Source organism: Falco punctatus (genome assembly GCF_963210335.1).
Source record: "Falco punctatus genome assembly, chromosome: 1".
Taxonomy (NCBI): Eukaryota; Metazoa; Chordata; class Aves; order Falconiformes; family Falconidae; genus Falco; species Falco punctatus.
Window position 1 is genome coordinate 61621404 of NC_137580.1, and position 17880 is coordinate 61639283.

The following is a 17880-nucleotide window of genomic DNA, read 5'->3' on the forward strand; positions in this document are numbered from 1 at the left end:
TCCGGCCGCACCTGCCCCGCAGCGGGCCCCACACTCCGCTCCTCACCTGGCGCCGGGCCGCCCCTGGGCGGCGCTTTTGTCGGCGGAGGCGCGGGGGCTGCCGCCCGGGGGGCCCGGCCGCGCAGCGGCGGGGGAGGCGCAGGGAGCCGAGCGGGGAACTGGGTCAGCGACTAAAAATACCGCGCGGGAGCGAGGAGCAGGATCTCGCCGCGGCGGCCGGGGAGCGCGTCGCCCCGGCGGGGGTGACGGGGGGTGGGCGGGGGGTTGTTTCCAGCCCACAGCCGCCGCGGCGGGACGCGCCCCGGTGCCGGCACGTGGGCCGCGCGTGGCCTCGCGGGCGGCGCGCGGAGCTCGGAGCTGCCGCTGCGGGGGGGCAGGGCCGGTGCCCGCGGGCGGCCATCGGGATGGGCCGCGGCCGGTCGGGACGGGCCGCATTCCCGCAGCCGGGCCGGGCCTGGCCCCAGGGGTGCGCGCCCCAGAGCCCCGCGGGAGGTGGCCGGGTGGCCCCGCGTGCCTGCCCGCTGCGGCCATCCACGGTGCGGGAGCACGGCCGGCGCGGATGGCCCGGGGGCGCAGCTGAGAGCCGCCGCGGGGCTGCGGTTGGCGTGATGGTGCACGGCAACATGGAGGCAACGTCCAGGTTACAACAACGGCAAATCCCGGCAGGTTCTGGCTCCGTTTTCCCGACGGCCTAAGCTGGGCAGCACCAGACTCGTGCTAGTCTTTGCATTTATGCAAGAGTTTACAAATGCAAACCACATACAGTTTAGCAGCGATTACCCACAACTTTAACTCTGCCTTTTAGCACCCTGTCCACGGTGTTATTGCCGCTTCCTTGTGCTTGACGTCCTGAACTTGAGCGGTAGTAGAGCCAACGCTTCCCTCCAGGATCTGCTGCCCGGGGGGGTTCGGTGGATCTCGTGGCAGTCTCCCAGGCCCCATGGAATGGCTGCTGGGTCTTCGGCACTAAAGCGGTGTCCAGCTGGTGGTGCTGCCCACAACAGGAGGCAAAAAGGGAAAATCTTTTACTCATCTTTTAACGATGCCCCTAAAAGTAAGCTTTGCCTATGCCATATCCAAGGACAAGAAGCTTTCAAATGCCAGCAGGGTTGGAGATGCTTACCTGGCGTGTCTGGTGCACAGCTGCCTTCAGGCTCCCTGTGTGCTGGTGTAGGAGTCTGTATCCAGGACAGATCTGGTGACTCCATAGGAAATGCTTTCTTGACATCAAGCTAATTCCCTGACCTTCCCCTCCTCGACTGTACACAGTTGCTGGCTATTTATATATGATTCAGAATTAAACATGCCAGGGAGACACTGAATCTTTCAACCTAATAATTAAAAAAGGAATATAGCATGATGGCTTTGTTTCATTACCACATGAAAGAGAACTATTTATTTTTGTTGTGGTTAGCTTAGTAGTAACAAACAAAATACTTTATTCCCATCCATGAAAAGTAATCTTGCCCATCTTTATGGCCTTCATCCAATGCGTGCTGGAGTCAGTAGTATTACGCATGGGCTTTCAGTCAGCACGTGACTGCAAATCCGGCGAGCTGGATTAGAGCAGGAGTGCTTTTGGGCTGTAACGCTGAGCACGGTACGAGACTTGGACACCAGAGAGGGAATAATGCTAATCTTTAGGGAGCATCTATACAGTGCTTCAGACCTTGGGAGGCAGACCCTTCAGTAGCACAGCTGAAACATCCTGGCATGAGTCCACTGCTGTGACTGAACGTGCGGAGCGAGGGACATAGTGAGATTTTTGTGGTGTCATGAGATAACTGCTCATCTGAAACTGAGTGATAAATAGTTTACATAGCCAGCCTTTTAGCAAAGTTCACAGGCATGGCTCCAACTGTATGTGTCGAAGCTAATCTCAATTACAACTTAAAAATGCTTCTGTCTTTGTCACTGTGGGGATGGTCTGGAAAGTATCGACTGATTGGTGTAACTGAAAGCTTGTCATGTTGATCTTTATCCCACCAAAGATCACAGTTCATTCAGCATTAGCTGCAACCATTACACTCTGATGGCTCTTTCATTTTTCCTGGTTTTGTTGTTTGTCTAGGCCTTTCATACAGTAGTAATCAGAGGAAAAAAAATCACTTTAAAAAGCAGAGACTTGGATTCTTTTAAAATTAGATAATAATGAGCCAATTCATGAACAGTTGTACTAGCATTCCTTTGAAATATTCCCACCTGAGAAGATGGTATTCAGTTGATGATGATAGCTGAAACCACTACATGGTGGAAATGTTGTCAAATCTCATCAAGGATTTTGAATTGGCCAAAGGCTCTCAGTGCAAGGAAGGAGAAGGAACTAAAGACAGCGAGGTCTGTATAATTTAGATTTTTTGCATCATCTGCCCTTGGAACTCCCTTTCCTGGGATTCTAATCAAAAGCTGTTGGAAAACGGTTGTTCTGATCAAAACCTTGTGACAGCCCTTTCTTCTCTTGCTAGTAGCTATAAGAAGACTTTTGCTTCTCTGCCATTTTTCCCATCTCTGCTTTTCTAGTCTATGCATTTTGAGTTTCATAAATGGAAGAAGACTGCAGTATCATGTCACTGAATGCTGAAAAAGGAGGGAAAGAAAAAAACACAAGAGGAAGAAAGGAAAAAAAAAACCCCTTAAGATGAGTAACAGAAACAGAAGACAAAGGATGATGAAGGGGAAGGTAACCAAGACCACAAAGAGGAATAAAGTATGGGAAAGAATTGGAGAGACCAGAAGAAGGGGTGGATATCACAACAGGTAGAAAATGGAAGAAATGGAGTAACAGGCAAGTTTTTATATTCTTTCCTTATTTCTTGTCAATAGGAGTTGGTCAGGAGTAGGCTTTACAAATGCCTTTGAAGGGGCTGGAAAGAAAAACTACGCTGAGATGGGTGTATGTCTGTCTTTAATAATAGATAATGATTGTAGCAGGCATAAATAATTCGAAACAGTACTAGATAGCTTGAGTATCAGCAACAGTAAAAATGCAGCAGCACAGGATGGCCAGGTCTGTGTCCTGTTGGTATCCAAGGTAATGAATGGTTTTGAATAGGTTATTAGGGAACTCACTTGGTTTCTGCTCCTGACTCTTAATGGTTGCTTGTGTACTTTAATATTATATGGTAATCACCTAGGAAAGCAGTCTCCTAACAGGGACTGAAATTCAAATTTCCCTGCCCCCAGCTAGGTACCTTAATTGTTGCATTGCAAAGTGATGCCTTGCTTCCCGGCCCAATGAATGTGGATTAGTTTGTACAGAATAACAGCCTTTCAGCAGGCACAATGAAAGGCATTCCTCCCAGCTAGCCTCTGGCCAGGTGACAAAGGAATTTCCTGGGAAGTGCTGGATAGGGATTCAATGTTCTCAGGACTCTCTAGCTCTAAGCTCTACCTGTTTAGCTGCTGAGAGGACCTCTCCTTCCTCCTCTCATGCTTTTGAAAAATGCTGAAGTGCAGACATAATTCCAGCATAACTCAAGAATTAAATGCTTTAGATGCTAAGAAGGTTGTAGTTGCAGTGTCAGTAATTAGCAACTCAGGTGCTTCTCACACTGGCTGTTAGAGATCCTGGGCCATTCAAGAACAACCAACTGTTCTGGTGTGGTTCTGGGAGTGGGGGCTCCTGGCTAGCAAACTGGTGCCAGAACTTGGGTGTTGCAGCTTTTAATGCTGCAACAGCTTGGCCTGTGGTGGATTTACAGTATGTGATAAGTCTTATCTTGGTTGTATTTGGGGAAACCCCATGTTGTGGATTTGTTCATGTTGCACAGCAGTGAATTCATGGGCATTGGGAGGCTGACTTGTCAGGTAAAATTTCAGCAGGCTGGAGGTACTCTGTTGTGATTTTTTTTTTTTTTTTTTTTTTTTTTGAAGTGGAGACAGGGCCAGTGGAGACATGTAATGAATGTCAATAACTGCATTTAATTTCTCTGGCAAGTGGAAAGTACTGTTCCCCTTTGTTTGCTTATGCAGACTACATTGAAAGTACTGCATAATATAAAGCAAACCCTTCCGGAGGCCAGTGGCAATTTTGGTTGAAGAAAAGTATAGCACCACAGCTGAAAGTCTTCATTATCTTCTGAGGCTCAATTACTAATGAATATTCTTTAACTTTTGTTATCACACGCTTCACGTTCATATAACTCCTCTTCTGCCCAAGGCCTATTTGAATAAAATTGTATACTTCCTGCTTTGACAACATACTGATGATGTATGTAGAGAAAATCATTAGGAGTAGTCCTGCTGAAAATGTTGAAAATGTCTTTGGATGGTAATTTGGGCTCGATCCTGTAATTTTACTGGTGACTTTACCTGTAATGGCTACAAGTAGAATCATTCTAAGAATCCCTGGTATTTCTCCTCCATAGTTCAGAAAAGTCAGACAGACTGTGGGTATCCCCACGAAAAGTACTGGTGAACAGATCACAGATCTCTGGGCTAAATTAATCCCATAAGCAATTTTTTCTTCATATGCTTTTCACTAAAACAAGGCTCAGTACTCTATTTACAAGCAGTACTGGTCGGGAACTAGAAAGTACTCTTAGCACTTTAACCATTAGACTAATTGTAGTTCACTTGATTCCCTAATGTAATAAAACTCTTCCTTTTGTGGGCCATTATCTGTTAGATAAACCTCTACATTGTATGTGTTATTAATTATTTATTCCTTCCATTATTCTTAAATGCACATTAAAAAATTGGCTTATAGTTTCTAGCACAATTTATAAGAGCAACTCTGTTCAATAATTTTTGGAAGCATTTTCTTGTGCCAAATAAAGTGATTAAGGAAAACATTGTTTCATCTTCTATGGATTTAAGACAGGACTTCAACCATTTTATTCCAATTAATATTTTGAGAAATCTGGACAGGAGGTTTTTTTCTTCCTGGTATTAGTGATTCAGAATACGTATATTCTTCTAGACTATTTTAATTACTTTTCTATTTTTTCTAATAATAAAAAAAAAGACTAATTTCCCCGCCCCCCCCTTACTTTTTTAGGGTAATTTCACTGAGCTTACATAGCCACATGCAGAATGACAACTTTACTGTTCTGTACCTACAGTTGTTACCCCTTAGTATTTTCCACATATGCTGTTTCTTAAGCAAACATACTTTCACACAAGCAGATTTATGCAAAAATATCAGGTATGGCTATGTGTCTGTTCTGAGAGGAAAAAAAGGAGATTGTATAATGAACATGACAGCCCAGCAGAGTTCTCTTTAAAACACTATTTTCAATCCATGTGAATAAAATTGAGAATTTAATTGGCTTTGTCAAGGCAATAGAGAAGGGATAGTACAGCAAGGGAAATCACTAAACCTTGAAAAAAGTATGCTGGCTGTGAGGATAGCTGCTAGGAAAGGTTAAATCACAGATCATGTGAAGAAGATGTTTGAGAGATCCATATATTGCCACAAGGTGAAGCTTTTCAGTCAAACCTGCCTACTTCCTATAGAATAGGGGTGTTCTTTGCAGATGTCAAGAAAAGAAAGAAAATTCAGAATCCTGGCTTTCAGTCATACTGAACTGGAGCTGATGTTTGAATAACCACAAGGGCACTAATTTGATGAATGACTTGGTCAGAGGAGAGAGAGGAAGACACCTGTGAAAAAAGAGCCTAGAGATGAGCCGGATCTCTCTGCAGGTGGGATTATTTGATGTGATAAAGACACAATGGTTGGCAACAGACTTCTGTGGCACCCCATAGCAAATTAGAGGAGACACTGGAGGAGCTCTCTAAACAAGATGTTGGCAGATGAATCAGCTAGAGAGGACTGGGAGATAATCTAGCTATTAGAGACAGTAAACAGGGAATGGAGACTTTCAGCCATGAGGACAGGATGAAAAAGCAGCCAGCACCGCACATTCTTACTTTTTTCTGTTTCTGTTTGTTTCTTGCCACTTTCTTTTTTTGGGTTTTGTTTTGGTTTTTTTTTTTTTCTTAAAGGAAAACACCTTTTCTTCTAAAAGACCTTCTGAAAATCTTTCTGTTCAAGAAACCATCTGGGGGAAAGAAAGGAAAGTGAAGATAAAATTCCAAGAGAGCACTTGCACAGGCCTATTTGAAGTGTTTCTTGCCAGAAAACAAGTGCTCGTGAGCCCTCTGCAACAGCTCCAAGATATGCTTGCCTTCAGCTATATAAACAGTGGTTAACAGGGGTCTGCAGAAGAATTATTGGCACTAAGACTTATGTAAGGGAAACTAATAGAAGGAAAATGTGATACAACCAGTTTCTTTTCCTGCTTTTCAGTGGTTTTTCATCAGTGGCTCACTATAGACTTTGTGTTTTGAAGAAATAAAAAGTTGCTGAAGTAATACCAATTCAATTCTTATCTGTAGGAGGTGACCTGTTTAAATGGTGCTGAATATTATTTGCTTCTGTCACTTTTCTGTGATTCAAGAACACATAAATCATATTGGTGTTGCAGCATCTCCCCGATGTGAGATTGTTAGCAGGGTTTAGCAAGTATCATTTGCACAGTGGTAAATGTGGGTACAGGAATGAATAGGTTTTTAGCCAGCAGCAAATGCATGGTGATGTGACTTGTTCTGTCAGGAGAGAAGGCTTGCCTATAGCAAATGCAAAGTAATACATGCTGACAATTTCTGCAGACCAGCAGATGTATAATAAGTTGTTAATAGGTGCTAACTTGATGGTGCTTCAGAGCTCACAAGACAATGTAATTTAGTGTACTATGCTGCTCTTTGCTTAGACCCTGTTCAGTAATGGGATTTTTCTGGTCTTTCAATAGGCTTCTAAGGGTTTCAGGTCTCTATGCATGTGAATGTGTATCGCATTAAAAAAACAGCATCTCAATATTGCAAGTTATGCCCATGTTCATGCTGGCTGGAATAGTCCTATTTAGCAGGAGGTACAGTGTATGTAACAAGACATACATACGTACATACAACAGAAAAATGGGAGTAATTGTGATAAAAGCAGTGGGTACTAAGCAGAAACTGTCATTGACAAAATAGAGAGCAAAAAACTCAAAAACGGTTCTGTGTTGGCGACAAGATGTCCTCATCTGAGCCTGAGACAGGATGGAACAAAACAATGCCCAGAGGAAGCTGTGTTGCAGCAGCCTATGGCAGGATTTAGCACCGATTGCTCTAAAGGGAACCACTAAAGGTGAACAGTCAGATAACCACAGAATGAAACCCTTCTCTCTTTCCCTGTCCTCTCTAATATGGACAGATGAATTCCTCCATGAATGAAGGGACAGCACGTGCTTTTGATTTGGTGATTGAAACTGAATGCTGTTTTGTATGCATGAAAGGTTACTGAATGGACAGTAAAGACTGGCGGGAAACAACTAAAGAAAACACAAACCAAGCATTTTCTGCATGTCATTTTTAAGAAATGGTATGCATCCAATGGGAGCAAGAAAATGAAAGTAAATTTACTTATTACCACACTCCCGGGTGGTAACGCTAGCCAAAGGGAAGAAGGTGTGAAAACACATACAGAATTTAGAGTGAAAATAATCCAATGGGGAAAAAAAATCCTAATTTGCACTTAATGTTTTTCAGTCCATGTTTTTCCGCTACAGCGTAGATCACTTAAAGGTCTTATATGAACTCATGTCTGAACCAATCCTTATTTTCCTTAGAATGGGTCTGATGTATTATTTTTGTTCCCCCCAATACTACTTCTAACTGACCAGAGAAACTTTGCTAGGGAAAAAAACCCACAACTTAAATGCAACAGCCTGGAAGGCTGTTGTTCTTGGCATAGTTTTAATGGCTGGACAGGCCTTACATAAGAAAATTTAGTCCTGTCTAAGGTTCAAGCCACTTGACTTTACAAATTGGACAAGATTACTGTTGAATCAGGTACATCTGAAATAAGAACAACATAATTTTGTTGGAAAATAGCAGGTAAATGAGAAAGGTCATGCATGTATTATGTGCCTACCGCACTCCTCACCTGGGATGCAGCAGGATTTGTCTATGATGTTACATGTTGCCATTTCATACTGTAAAGACCTTATAAAAAAATGAAGTTATTAATAAACTAGACACATTTTGAATTAATATTTTAGATGTATGATTTTGGCTATTGTGCAGCTTAAGGAAATTATAATTAATATTGTCCAAGCAATCAATTTCTTTCTTTGTTTTCACTTCGGTTCCTTTTTGTGGTAGGCCAGTAGTCCTGGGTAGTAGTAGGAAAAGTTAGGAACAAACATGTTAGTTTCTTCATTGCTAGCTACTTGCTTTTTTAGCTGAACTGAAGGCTAGTGTGTGGGTAACCCAAGATGTAATCAGAATCTTCAGAATCTTCTGAAGGCAGAAGTCAGTTTATTTGCACAAGGGATTATAAAAACATGTCTGTTTTCTATTGTGAGGAGCTTCTGAGTCAGAGCTGGAATGTGCAATGGAAGAGTACTCATCCCTGCCGTCCCACGTGGCGCCCTCCTTAACCACAATCTCTTGCTCAGCCTGTTAGTGGGCATTTGTCAGTTTTTATAATTTTCCACAGTATGAAATGCAAACTGTAGTAGCAAACTGCATTTTCTAAGACCTTATGCATTACTAGAATTACCCAAAGAATCCTAGTGTGCCTGACTACTTTTCCCTACTTTGTACATATCACAGAAAACTGACTGAAATACCATACTATGCACTTCTGGATTTCATTTGCCATCTACAATAGGCAGCTTGCAGTGTGTTTAAAATGACTATAACAGGCAGTGCTCTTACTAAGAGTTAGTGAGCCTGTCTCTGTGAATATTGATATAATGGATGGTGGTGCCAACTACAGCTGATTACTTCCTGCTCTTCAGCCCTGCTGTCTCTGTGGAAGTTTAAGCTCCAGACTTCCTTAATTAATCATGCCAGTCTAGAAACTGGAGACAATAAGAGGTAAGTATAGTGGAGTCTTCTGCTATAGTCAGCACTTCTTTCCTTTAAATACACAGCTTGCATGTAAGCTAGCAAAGGTAATCTTTCAGGGAGAACTCTGGGCATTTTAAATATAACCTAAAATACTTGTGCAGTGCACCCCTCCCAGGGATTGAACTGTGCAAAATGCTTCTGAAACAGAGCCATTCTGCTACCATAAACCAGTACGCAGATAGTGCACAAAAGCCTTAACGTCTCTTCTTATGTTGTATATAGTTTAGGAACTGCTGCTAGTAAGGTTTTATCCAAGTGAAAAAATTGAAGATTCCTGATTATAGACAGGGATCAGACAGAACTAGTAGCCTAGGCTAGTAATAGAATAAAATAAAACATAATCCTTGAATTACATGTTTCCTGAGGAGGTTTCAAAGTGCTCTGTAAACAGTCAAATCATATTTCTGTCATACATGAGGAGAGTATCAAAGAGTTCAGTGACTTGCCACATGATACAGAGAAATCAGAGGTGCCGGGGGAAAATGTTCATTCTCACTCGTATCTACATATTCTAGGTTTCACTTCTTAAACTGAAAATGCATACATTTGTTTTTTAATCTTCTTTATGTTAGGAAAATGAGATCCATGAATCAGAAGGATTCCAGATTTCCCCTGCCTTTCAAAATCTTATGTCCCCGAGAAGGGATTTTAATTTTGGTCACTTGTTTTCTTCCCTCTATGATTGGACTCCTTGATGGTAAAATAGGCAGTGAAATGAACAGTAGTGCAGTACTTTTTTTTTATTTCAGAGAATAATATAGGCTTTGCTTAAAATAATCTATGAAATGCATTTGTAGCTGAAGATTTATGTCACATTTCCAAGAAGCAGTCTGCTGAAACTTCTTTGTTTTTAATGAGTAAGCATAAATACACCCCAATGAAAGCTTGCTCTGGTATCACATCAGAGTTGCTTGCATTTAAATTAGTGGGTCAGTAAGAAAGGACAGTGGAACCTTTTATTAGCAGCTGACTTCTCTCAAGTCTCATTTTACATTTTTGGTTCCAGCACTATTCAACTGAAAGGAGATACTGTAGGTGAAAAAAAAAAAAAAAAAAAAAAGGTGAATAACAGAGACAAGGCACAAGGCAGCTGCCAGACATCAACTTCCACTGAGTTAGTCAAAAATATCTGTATCCTCCCTGATAATATAAAGAACCATAATGCGGCATGTGTCTTTGTGAAACAGGCAGTCTTTTGTACTTGCTGGTAAGATCTTCCCATGAGCAAAGTCTAGGATACAAAGTTGAGTATTTTTTTAAAGCTGTCTTAGATGAAGAGGTCGCCCATCAAGTAAGAAACAAAGGTATATTTCCATATAAATTATATTTCACCTGCTGAAATCATTATGGTAGTGCTGTTCTCTAATGAAGTCTCTATTTTCCCTACAGTCACTTTGTGATACACCAGAAGACCTCAAAAGTGAATTTGATAGCCCTATTACTTCTGTCAGGAACTCTTGCCACTTTGCACAGCCTGATGCTCATTCCTCATCTTTAGTGATGTGATTTGAAAAGCTGCAGGATGCCTCAATTTCTCTCGAATTTTGGTTTTGACAGTTAATTAGTGTAGAAAAGACAGACACATTGTGAGACCTATATAGAGAATGTATAGCCTGTTACCACATGCATCAACAAGTCAGACGTCATGGGCAATCTCTTCCTTGCTTTCTAGCTCTTCTCAGCTTGTGCTGGACGTAAGTGCAGGTATTTGTTCTGGTAACACAGGAGAAGGTTGATGATCACTAGTATATGATGAATTACATAGCACAGACAGACTTACAGGGCTACATGCCCTATAGAATGCTATATAATTAATATGGCTGATTAATGAGAAAATAATATGATTTGTTGTTAAAACTGTGTTTTCTTTAGGATACAATATAAATTATCTGCTTGAGGAGCAGATGATATGCCTAATTCATCCCCAGTGTAACTTCACTGGACTCAGTTGATTTTAATTAAATTTGTTCGTTCTTTTGGGGAGACAAAGAAAAAAAAAAAGAAGTTGAGAAATACATAGCTGGGAAAGTGTCCAGTTAACGTCTTATACATGAAACTTTATGCCAGGTTTAGAGGCTCAAGTGGTTTAGGTTAATGTTGGGGACTGAAAGAGAACTATCAACTGGAATTTGAAGTTATTGTCATGGATTGTAAACATTAATTACTTTTTTTTTTAAGTTGTTTTACTAATGACTTTTTTTCCCAAGTTGTGTAAATACAAAAAGGAAGCCCTTCCCTTCCTTCAATACTCTACAACTTTTTGCTTAGCAATTTTAGGTTGAGTGACTTGTGTTATTCCAGACGGGTGTGACTTCTCTGTTTTCTTTTTTTCTGTACTAAGTCAGAGGGGTAGTGAAATCAATGGAGAAGCTCTTAAGCCCCTTGTTAGGTAGAATCAATAAAAGGAATAGATGAGAACTGTGCTGAGATCTTTAATTAAGCATGCTGCGTAACAGAGGTAAGAAGCATTCTGTGACAGAGGACTGGAACAATTTGAATTAGCCTTATTTAAAAAATTTCCCTGGGATATTTAAAATGAGTGATTCAAAGTTATTAGAAAATAAGAAAAAGGAGGTGCGCTACAATCATTAAATCCCCTTTATCACAAGATAAAATGTTTGTACGTCTTGCAAGCATCAGTAATTCAAACGTAGATATTAGCCTATAGAGTGAGACTTGTAAGACTTTCTGGAAATTACACGCAGCATGAATTTTACATTTGCTGAGTACCACAGGAAGAACCAACTGATTTCAGGGAGGGTGTTTTTCCCAGATGGGTGTATGGCATCTTGGCAGGAGATGGATTTCTTGCTCTCCCTGCCATAAATTCACTATGGCACAAGCATTTATGTCATTTAGTGGGTGCCACAAGCATTCACGAAATCTCAGTTTCTTGATCATGAGAAACATTAAAATGCTTTATTATTTGTGTTATGATACAAAGATGGGCCTCAGTCCAGTAAAGTTCCCTTGAATTTCAGGGTAGTTGAGATGTGAAAAGTAGAAAGATCCCATCAGGGGTGAGAAGTAGAGGAATCATAGCAGGAATACAGCAGTGCAGATATCTTAGTTCAGATAGTGTTTGGAACTTGCACAGTTTTGTTCCTGTTTACTGATCAGCAGAAGATATGAGCTACTATTGTAACGCAAGGCTTTTTAAATTAAAGAGACAATTTAACTGCCTGAATGTGCCATACCTCAAGCTAATTAGATGCTGTGAGTTTTCATAGGTTTTAGGTAACCTTAGGAACTCATGTATGATTTCAGAAGTGAGTTAAGGACTAAATTCACTTTAACATTTTTTACTCGTTTTCTATAATTTAATAATTAACTTAATCAGGAGAAACAGTTGTACTAGTTTACAAATGTGGCATTACCTAAGAAAATACATGTGCAGAGCACCACCTAGTGCAGGATATCACTAACATAAAAGCCTTTCTGCTCATAAGTCACTTGTCTGTGTTTAGCTAATTTAATATGAACTATCATGTTGCGGTCAGTGCCAGCCCAGTGGTTCCTGTGACAATATCGTATTGCAATTACATGAGAGACCACGGATTGAAAATTACTTGGGAACTTTTTCAAGGATAACAAAACTGGATGCACTGAAATTCAGGTAATGATTTGAGAGAACCATATACTTTTCAGAGGAATCTGCTTATCATCCTGCCCACAACAGTGAGTGATATGTTCATTAGATAATTCAATCCTATCTGTTTATAAACTAGGTTGGATGCTGATTCTTACAATAGATTTAGAGACCCAACTGCCTTTTAGGTGCCTTAAGTATACCATTGAGTTGCTCAGAGCCTTTGCTCAGCTTCTGCAGAACCTCAGAGCTATGCAGGTTCCTTAAACCAGGTGTTCACAGGTGTGCAAACCACAACTAACAGGCAAGATTAAAGATCTGACTGTCATTAAAAAGGGAAGAAAAGAAGAAAGGAAAGAAGCTATAGGAGACAGGTAAAAGAAACGTATACACAGGTATTTACGAGTTGCTGAGGAAGGATGGAAACAAGTGAGCTACAGTGGGTTTTTTGCAAAGGTCATATTTTGGTTCCTCTGCAAGCAAACATATGCATTTGGCCCCAGGGTTGTTTAATCAATGTTTGGGTATCAACATTATGTTTCTGATGCATTATGGTAAGGTTAAGAGGAACTGTCTTAGTTAACTGAAGATGTAGCAATGACAAGCTGGATTTCATCCTGCACTAAACAAAGGTTAAGATGCCCTCAGGTACTTGGAAAAGGTGATTTTTGGATGAACACTATGTATTCAATAAAAAACTAATTAAGCATCAAAGAGCCCCTATCACTGTAAAGTTTTACGTTCTCTTTGAACAAGCGCTTTAACAGAAAATGGTAACTTTTCTCTCTGAGCATGCATTCCATATGGATTTTGGTGGAATGCTTGAAACCTTGCTGTTTTCCCAATTTTCAGACATACTCTGGGAAAACAGCCAACATAGTCTCATATTCATTTCACAGTACTTTCTGGTTTTGAATACCTCCATTTTTTGCTTTCTAAGAGGAGCTCTTAATAGACACTTTATAAAGACAGAAATAAGTGGAAATTTTTGAAAATTTAGGTATAGAATGCTTCCCTGGGTAGTTTTTCACAATCGCCAAAGAGAACCCACTATTGAAGAAAAAGCTGCTCTTTCATTCTTTTTGAGATAATGAGGATTAAATGATAGGAACATTCACAGGCCTAGCAAGGTGTTTGGTTTCCCTGTGTGGGTATATCATTTTGCTAAAGAAAGGGGAAGTCGCTTTGACAGAACAAAATGTATTTACAAAAGGGGTTCAAGAACTGGTGTCAGGAGTAACAGTTTTGGGAGTGGTGGGGAGAGGTGCGCTCTGTCTAGGCAGTAAAGCTGAAGAAGTCCACTGGAAAGTGGTAGGCTGGATTGCAATACCTCAGCTCTGTCAACACATGCTAGACATTCTAGGGAAAACAAATGTAGCTCGTTTACTGCCCATTTAATTCACCTGAGCTTGTGGTTTCCATTCTGTTAATCTCCAATATGTTTAGCAAATGGAAGAAAACAAAATAGACAACTGAAAATATGAAGGTGTTTCCCTTGAACAAATATTACAAAAAGATGCATTTTTGATTACACTTTGCTGGTAGCTATCATAATGTTCTTTATTAAATCATGACTGGTAGAACATTTTCCTTGTTATTTCCTTGATTCTTGTTCTTCTTCTGTTGGGTTATATGATTTGTATCAAATGATATGTATTAATTTTCAACTATTTTTGAGTTACTATGTTGTTCTGTCTAATGCCTGAACAAATAAACTGGCCTTTGTTCTGGTCTCTTGTAAGAATAAAGACTACCTTAGAACATGTTCATACCTGTTGAGGAAATAAATTAATACAAACAGGCAAGTCAGGCAGAGAAAAGAATTCTCTTCCAAGCTGTACTCTCTTGTCTAGTAGCTATTTATGTTCGCCTGTTGAAAATAAAGGATTTATTTATTTGACAACCATTTTGAATTACAACATTTTCACGTGTTTTTCATGTGGCCAGAAAGATTTATTAAACAAAGAAAGGCCATAGAAAGATGGTGGGATTAAATACTGTATTTGCATATTGCTAGTGGTATGCTAGATGCTTTTCAGACAGCTAGGATATTGAAGTCCTTGTTCTGAAGAGCATTCAGTCCAGTAAACATATAAATGCATTCTAAGATGTACAAAGAAAGATTTGATCCTCTTTCATTTTATGACTTCCAACAGAGAGAGTAAAAAGTTACATCAGAATATGACAAAAGCAACCTAACTCAGATGAAAGATTTCATTAGTGTTCTTTTAAGTAAAAAGCACAGATTTATGCTGCAGCAAACAAAAAAATTACTGCAGATTTTATGAGCACAATCTGTACATGTTAGGAGTTTTTTTGTGTGTGCTAGAGATGCAACTTTGCTCTACCTAAATCCTCCATGTTTTTTACTTAAATTATGTGGAATATGACCTGTCTTGATACTCTCCGAATACATGAGCTAATCTTTCCATTTCCCTGTGAAAAACTAAGGGTGCTTTTACAATTTCTACAAAATATCATCCATGTTTTTGCAAATGATTAAAGCCTTCTCCTCTTAGAGTAGCAAAAGAATTTTCAAATCATTATGGGAAATATTGTGCTTAAAACATCTTTTTTAACTACTCCAAAACTTCCATCATATTATTAATGACCCCTATCTACAAACCTGCTTATAGAGTTACACAGGAACCCATTTTAAATTCTGTAATAAAATTGGATAAAAATATATATAGATGTTCTGTTTTCATGTTGAGTGCTCAAAATATATATGTAAATAAGCACATACGTATATACATACACACACATACATAGGCTGTTACGCCTTCCTGTCAGATACAGAATTGAGTTTGGTTTAACTGATTAAACAAGGTTCCAAATAAGCAGTTGTAGAGCTATCCATTGGTCCTTTTGTGCAGAGGCAGAGGGATCTGCTGAAGGCTAGAAATCTCTAGCACAGTATCTATTGATACATCAAGAAAAAGATTGGATTATCTGGGATACCTATTACCACAAAAAGCACAGACCTCAAAACCTCTATACTGTATATTTTTATCAGCACCATTTTTACATGATAATGGTCTTGTTAGCTGCCTGAGCCCCATTTTTTCTCTACTCTAATTCCCTTGTTTTGTTTAGGTGTAATCTGATTTATCTCATTGAGAGAGATCATTTCATATGAACCACTTTCCTGCCCCTCCCCACCCCCTCCCCCCCCTCCCAAGCTGTTCTGCACCTCTTCCCTCCCTTATTTCATGCAATTCTTTCAAGGATTCTTGCCAAACTTTTGGTTTAGGAGGTTGAAAATGGAAGGAAAAATGGCCATGCAGGGAGTTATCATTCAGCTGACCTGTATTCATATTGATGTAGTTATAACCTGGCTGATAGATTGCCAGAAGTTAGTTTCAATTATGTTAAGCTTGACTGCAACTGGCTGCCACATTCAAAACCTCTATTTGGACAGAGGGAGGGAGACTGGCAAAACCACAAAAGCAAAATTATTTTAGGGAAGCAGGGAAATAAAAGTTCCCAAGTTTGGCTCAGATCCATGTGGTTTTTAAAATGTTCATTTGCTTATTCTGCTCAGCAGAAATGGATTACATTTCATCAGATAGCTTTCTAGAGAGTGTTCCTATCTTCTCCGAGGCCGCAAGCACTAATCAGCAATTCTTGTTATTAGTGGCTACTAGAGTCTATTGTAGTGCTAGGAACAAAAGGCAGGGATAGGCAGAGTCTCTCTTAGAATTTTTTTTGTACAAGAAAAATGTGAGTATGTAGCTTGATAAGGGGGAAAGCCCAGGGAGCCAAGACAAGCAAAAAGGAAAAGAAGAAGATAAAGGGCTTAGAAGCTGAACCACTTTCAAGTGACTGAACAGGACATGCAAATTTAGCAAGTTGTGGAGTCTAACAAATACATAAAGAAAGTAAAGATTAATAGAGTAAGCACTAGGAACCTCTAAAATGCCAGATTGTATCTGCACATAAGATACAATTCCTTCTACACATGCATTATATTCAAAGCATAGGCACATTAAAATTAGTTGCAGCTTTTGTTATTTAGCCTTTTGGTAAACTCCAAACTTCAATATGTCAAAGTCCAGGGTTTTTTACCAAATGTTAGCAAAAAAAAAAAAAAAGAAAGGCATGATGGTTATGAAGAAGAAGAAAAGCATAATTACTAACCATCTAAACATGTCAGATTGAAGCCTAGAAATGCTTCAGCAACAACAGACAATCCATTTCTGTGTGCTGGATTCAATTGATTCTAGCCTGGTAGCATCTATTCTCTTCCTTCAGTTCCCTGCCTCATTCTTTATACTTTTTATGTATGCTATGTACACAATACATGCAATAAATAAATCAGAGGAATTTACAGGCAACTCACTTCTAAAGCCTTGAACCATTCCAAAGAAGGTATGTTCCATCCACTGGGAAAACCAGCTTTACTCTTGTATTTAAATAGTTCTTTTGGTTGTAATAAGTACAATTAATTTTCATTTTTGAGGTAACACGGTGACAATAGTGTTTTTTTAAAAGGTGAAAGGATTTGTAGTTACTGCAGAAGCCAAAAATTCTCCATGTTGATGAAGATGTCCTTATTCCTAGGTGAATGCCTGCCTTTGTAAAAAAATTGTGTACACGCATTAGCACTAGATTTATATCTACAGAATCATAGGCCAGATTGTTTTCTTATTTATATCTTATAAAACTACTGGTTGCAGAGGAATTATTCCAAATGTATATAAGCATAGATGAGAAGCAGAAATCTGCCCATCTGTTTTAATCTGGATTGATTTGATAAAAGATAAATCGTCTTAATAAAATACTTAAACAATATTAGGTTCAAAATCTGCTGGTCTGACCTTCATGACAACGGATTTCAGAGAATACCACCACCCATGCCAAGTGTACCAAACGATCCCATTGTCCGTCATTGCAGTATAGGGGCCTCTATAGTACAAACCGTTCAAGTTGGCAGAGTGACACCTGGTGGAAAAGGAAAACAGAAATAAGGCCTCCTGTCGTAAAGTTACAAGCATTTGTTGTGTCTGCTTGAGTCAAAAATTTCGCGTTAACAGCCCCGTTTGACAGCGGCAAAAATTTGCATTTGTGGACTTCAATGCACCCAAACAATAACCGTTTAATTAGGGCGCAAGTGCAAGTGCTTTTAGCTTCTCTGAAACAAAAGTTCTTTTTGTTCTTTCCACATGTTTTCTGACATTAATAGCTCTCTGAGTTCTGCCTGCTAATCTGTTTCAGTGGAGAATTACTCTAGAGTTGTTCAGGTCATGGGTGGCAGCAGGGCATACACCAAGCAAAACTCTGGGAAGCAAACACTGTGCTGCTTTTTGTTGTTCCAGAGTTGCCCCTCTTAAGTTTTGCAGTTACCCCACAGGGTGTGTCATATGACAAAACCTGAATACTAACAC

General features: G+C 39.9%; 2 protein-coding genes across 7 annotated transcripts in view; both read right to left on the minus strand.

The window, feature by feature from the left end:
- MTUS1 (microtubule associated scaffold protein 1) overlaps nt 1-3623 on the minus strand; it is a 128144-nt gene extending 124521 nt beyond the window's left edge. The window contains exons 1-2 of one of the 2 annotated variants that reach the window (XM_080389324.1): nt 1124-3623; nt 12-991 (exon numbers count right to left, since the gene is read on the minus strand). The gene's annotated coding sequence lies outside the window, so the exon portion shown is untranslated. Of the gene's footprint in view, nt 1-11 lie in introns of both variants that reach the window. The other variant, XM_080389323.1, reaches the window with a different exon arrangement.
- A 4310-nt stretch (nt 3624-7933) lies between these two features.
- Nucleotides 7934-17880, minus strand: part of FGL1 (fibrinogen like 1) — a 33882-nt gene continuing 23935 nt past the window's right edge. For 4 of the 5 annotated variants that reach the window (XM_080391875.1, XM_080391876.1, XM_080391878.1 and 1 more), the window contains one exon: nt 15482-17437. In XM_080391875.1, the coding sequence (XP_080248001.1) occupies nt 17278-17437 (160 nt within the window). In that variant the 3' untranslated portion in view covers nt 15482-17277. Of the gene's footprint in view, nt 9934-15481; nt 17438-17880 lie in introns of those variants that run through there. The other variant, XM_080391879.1, reaches the window with a different exon arrangement.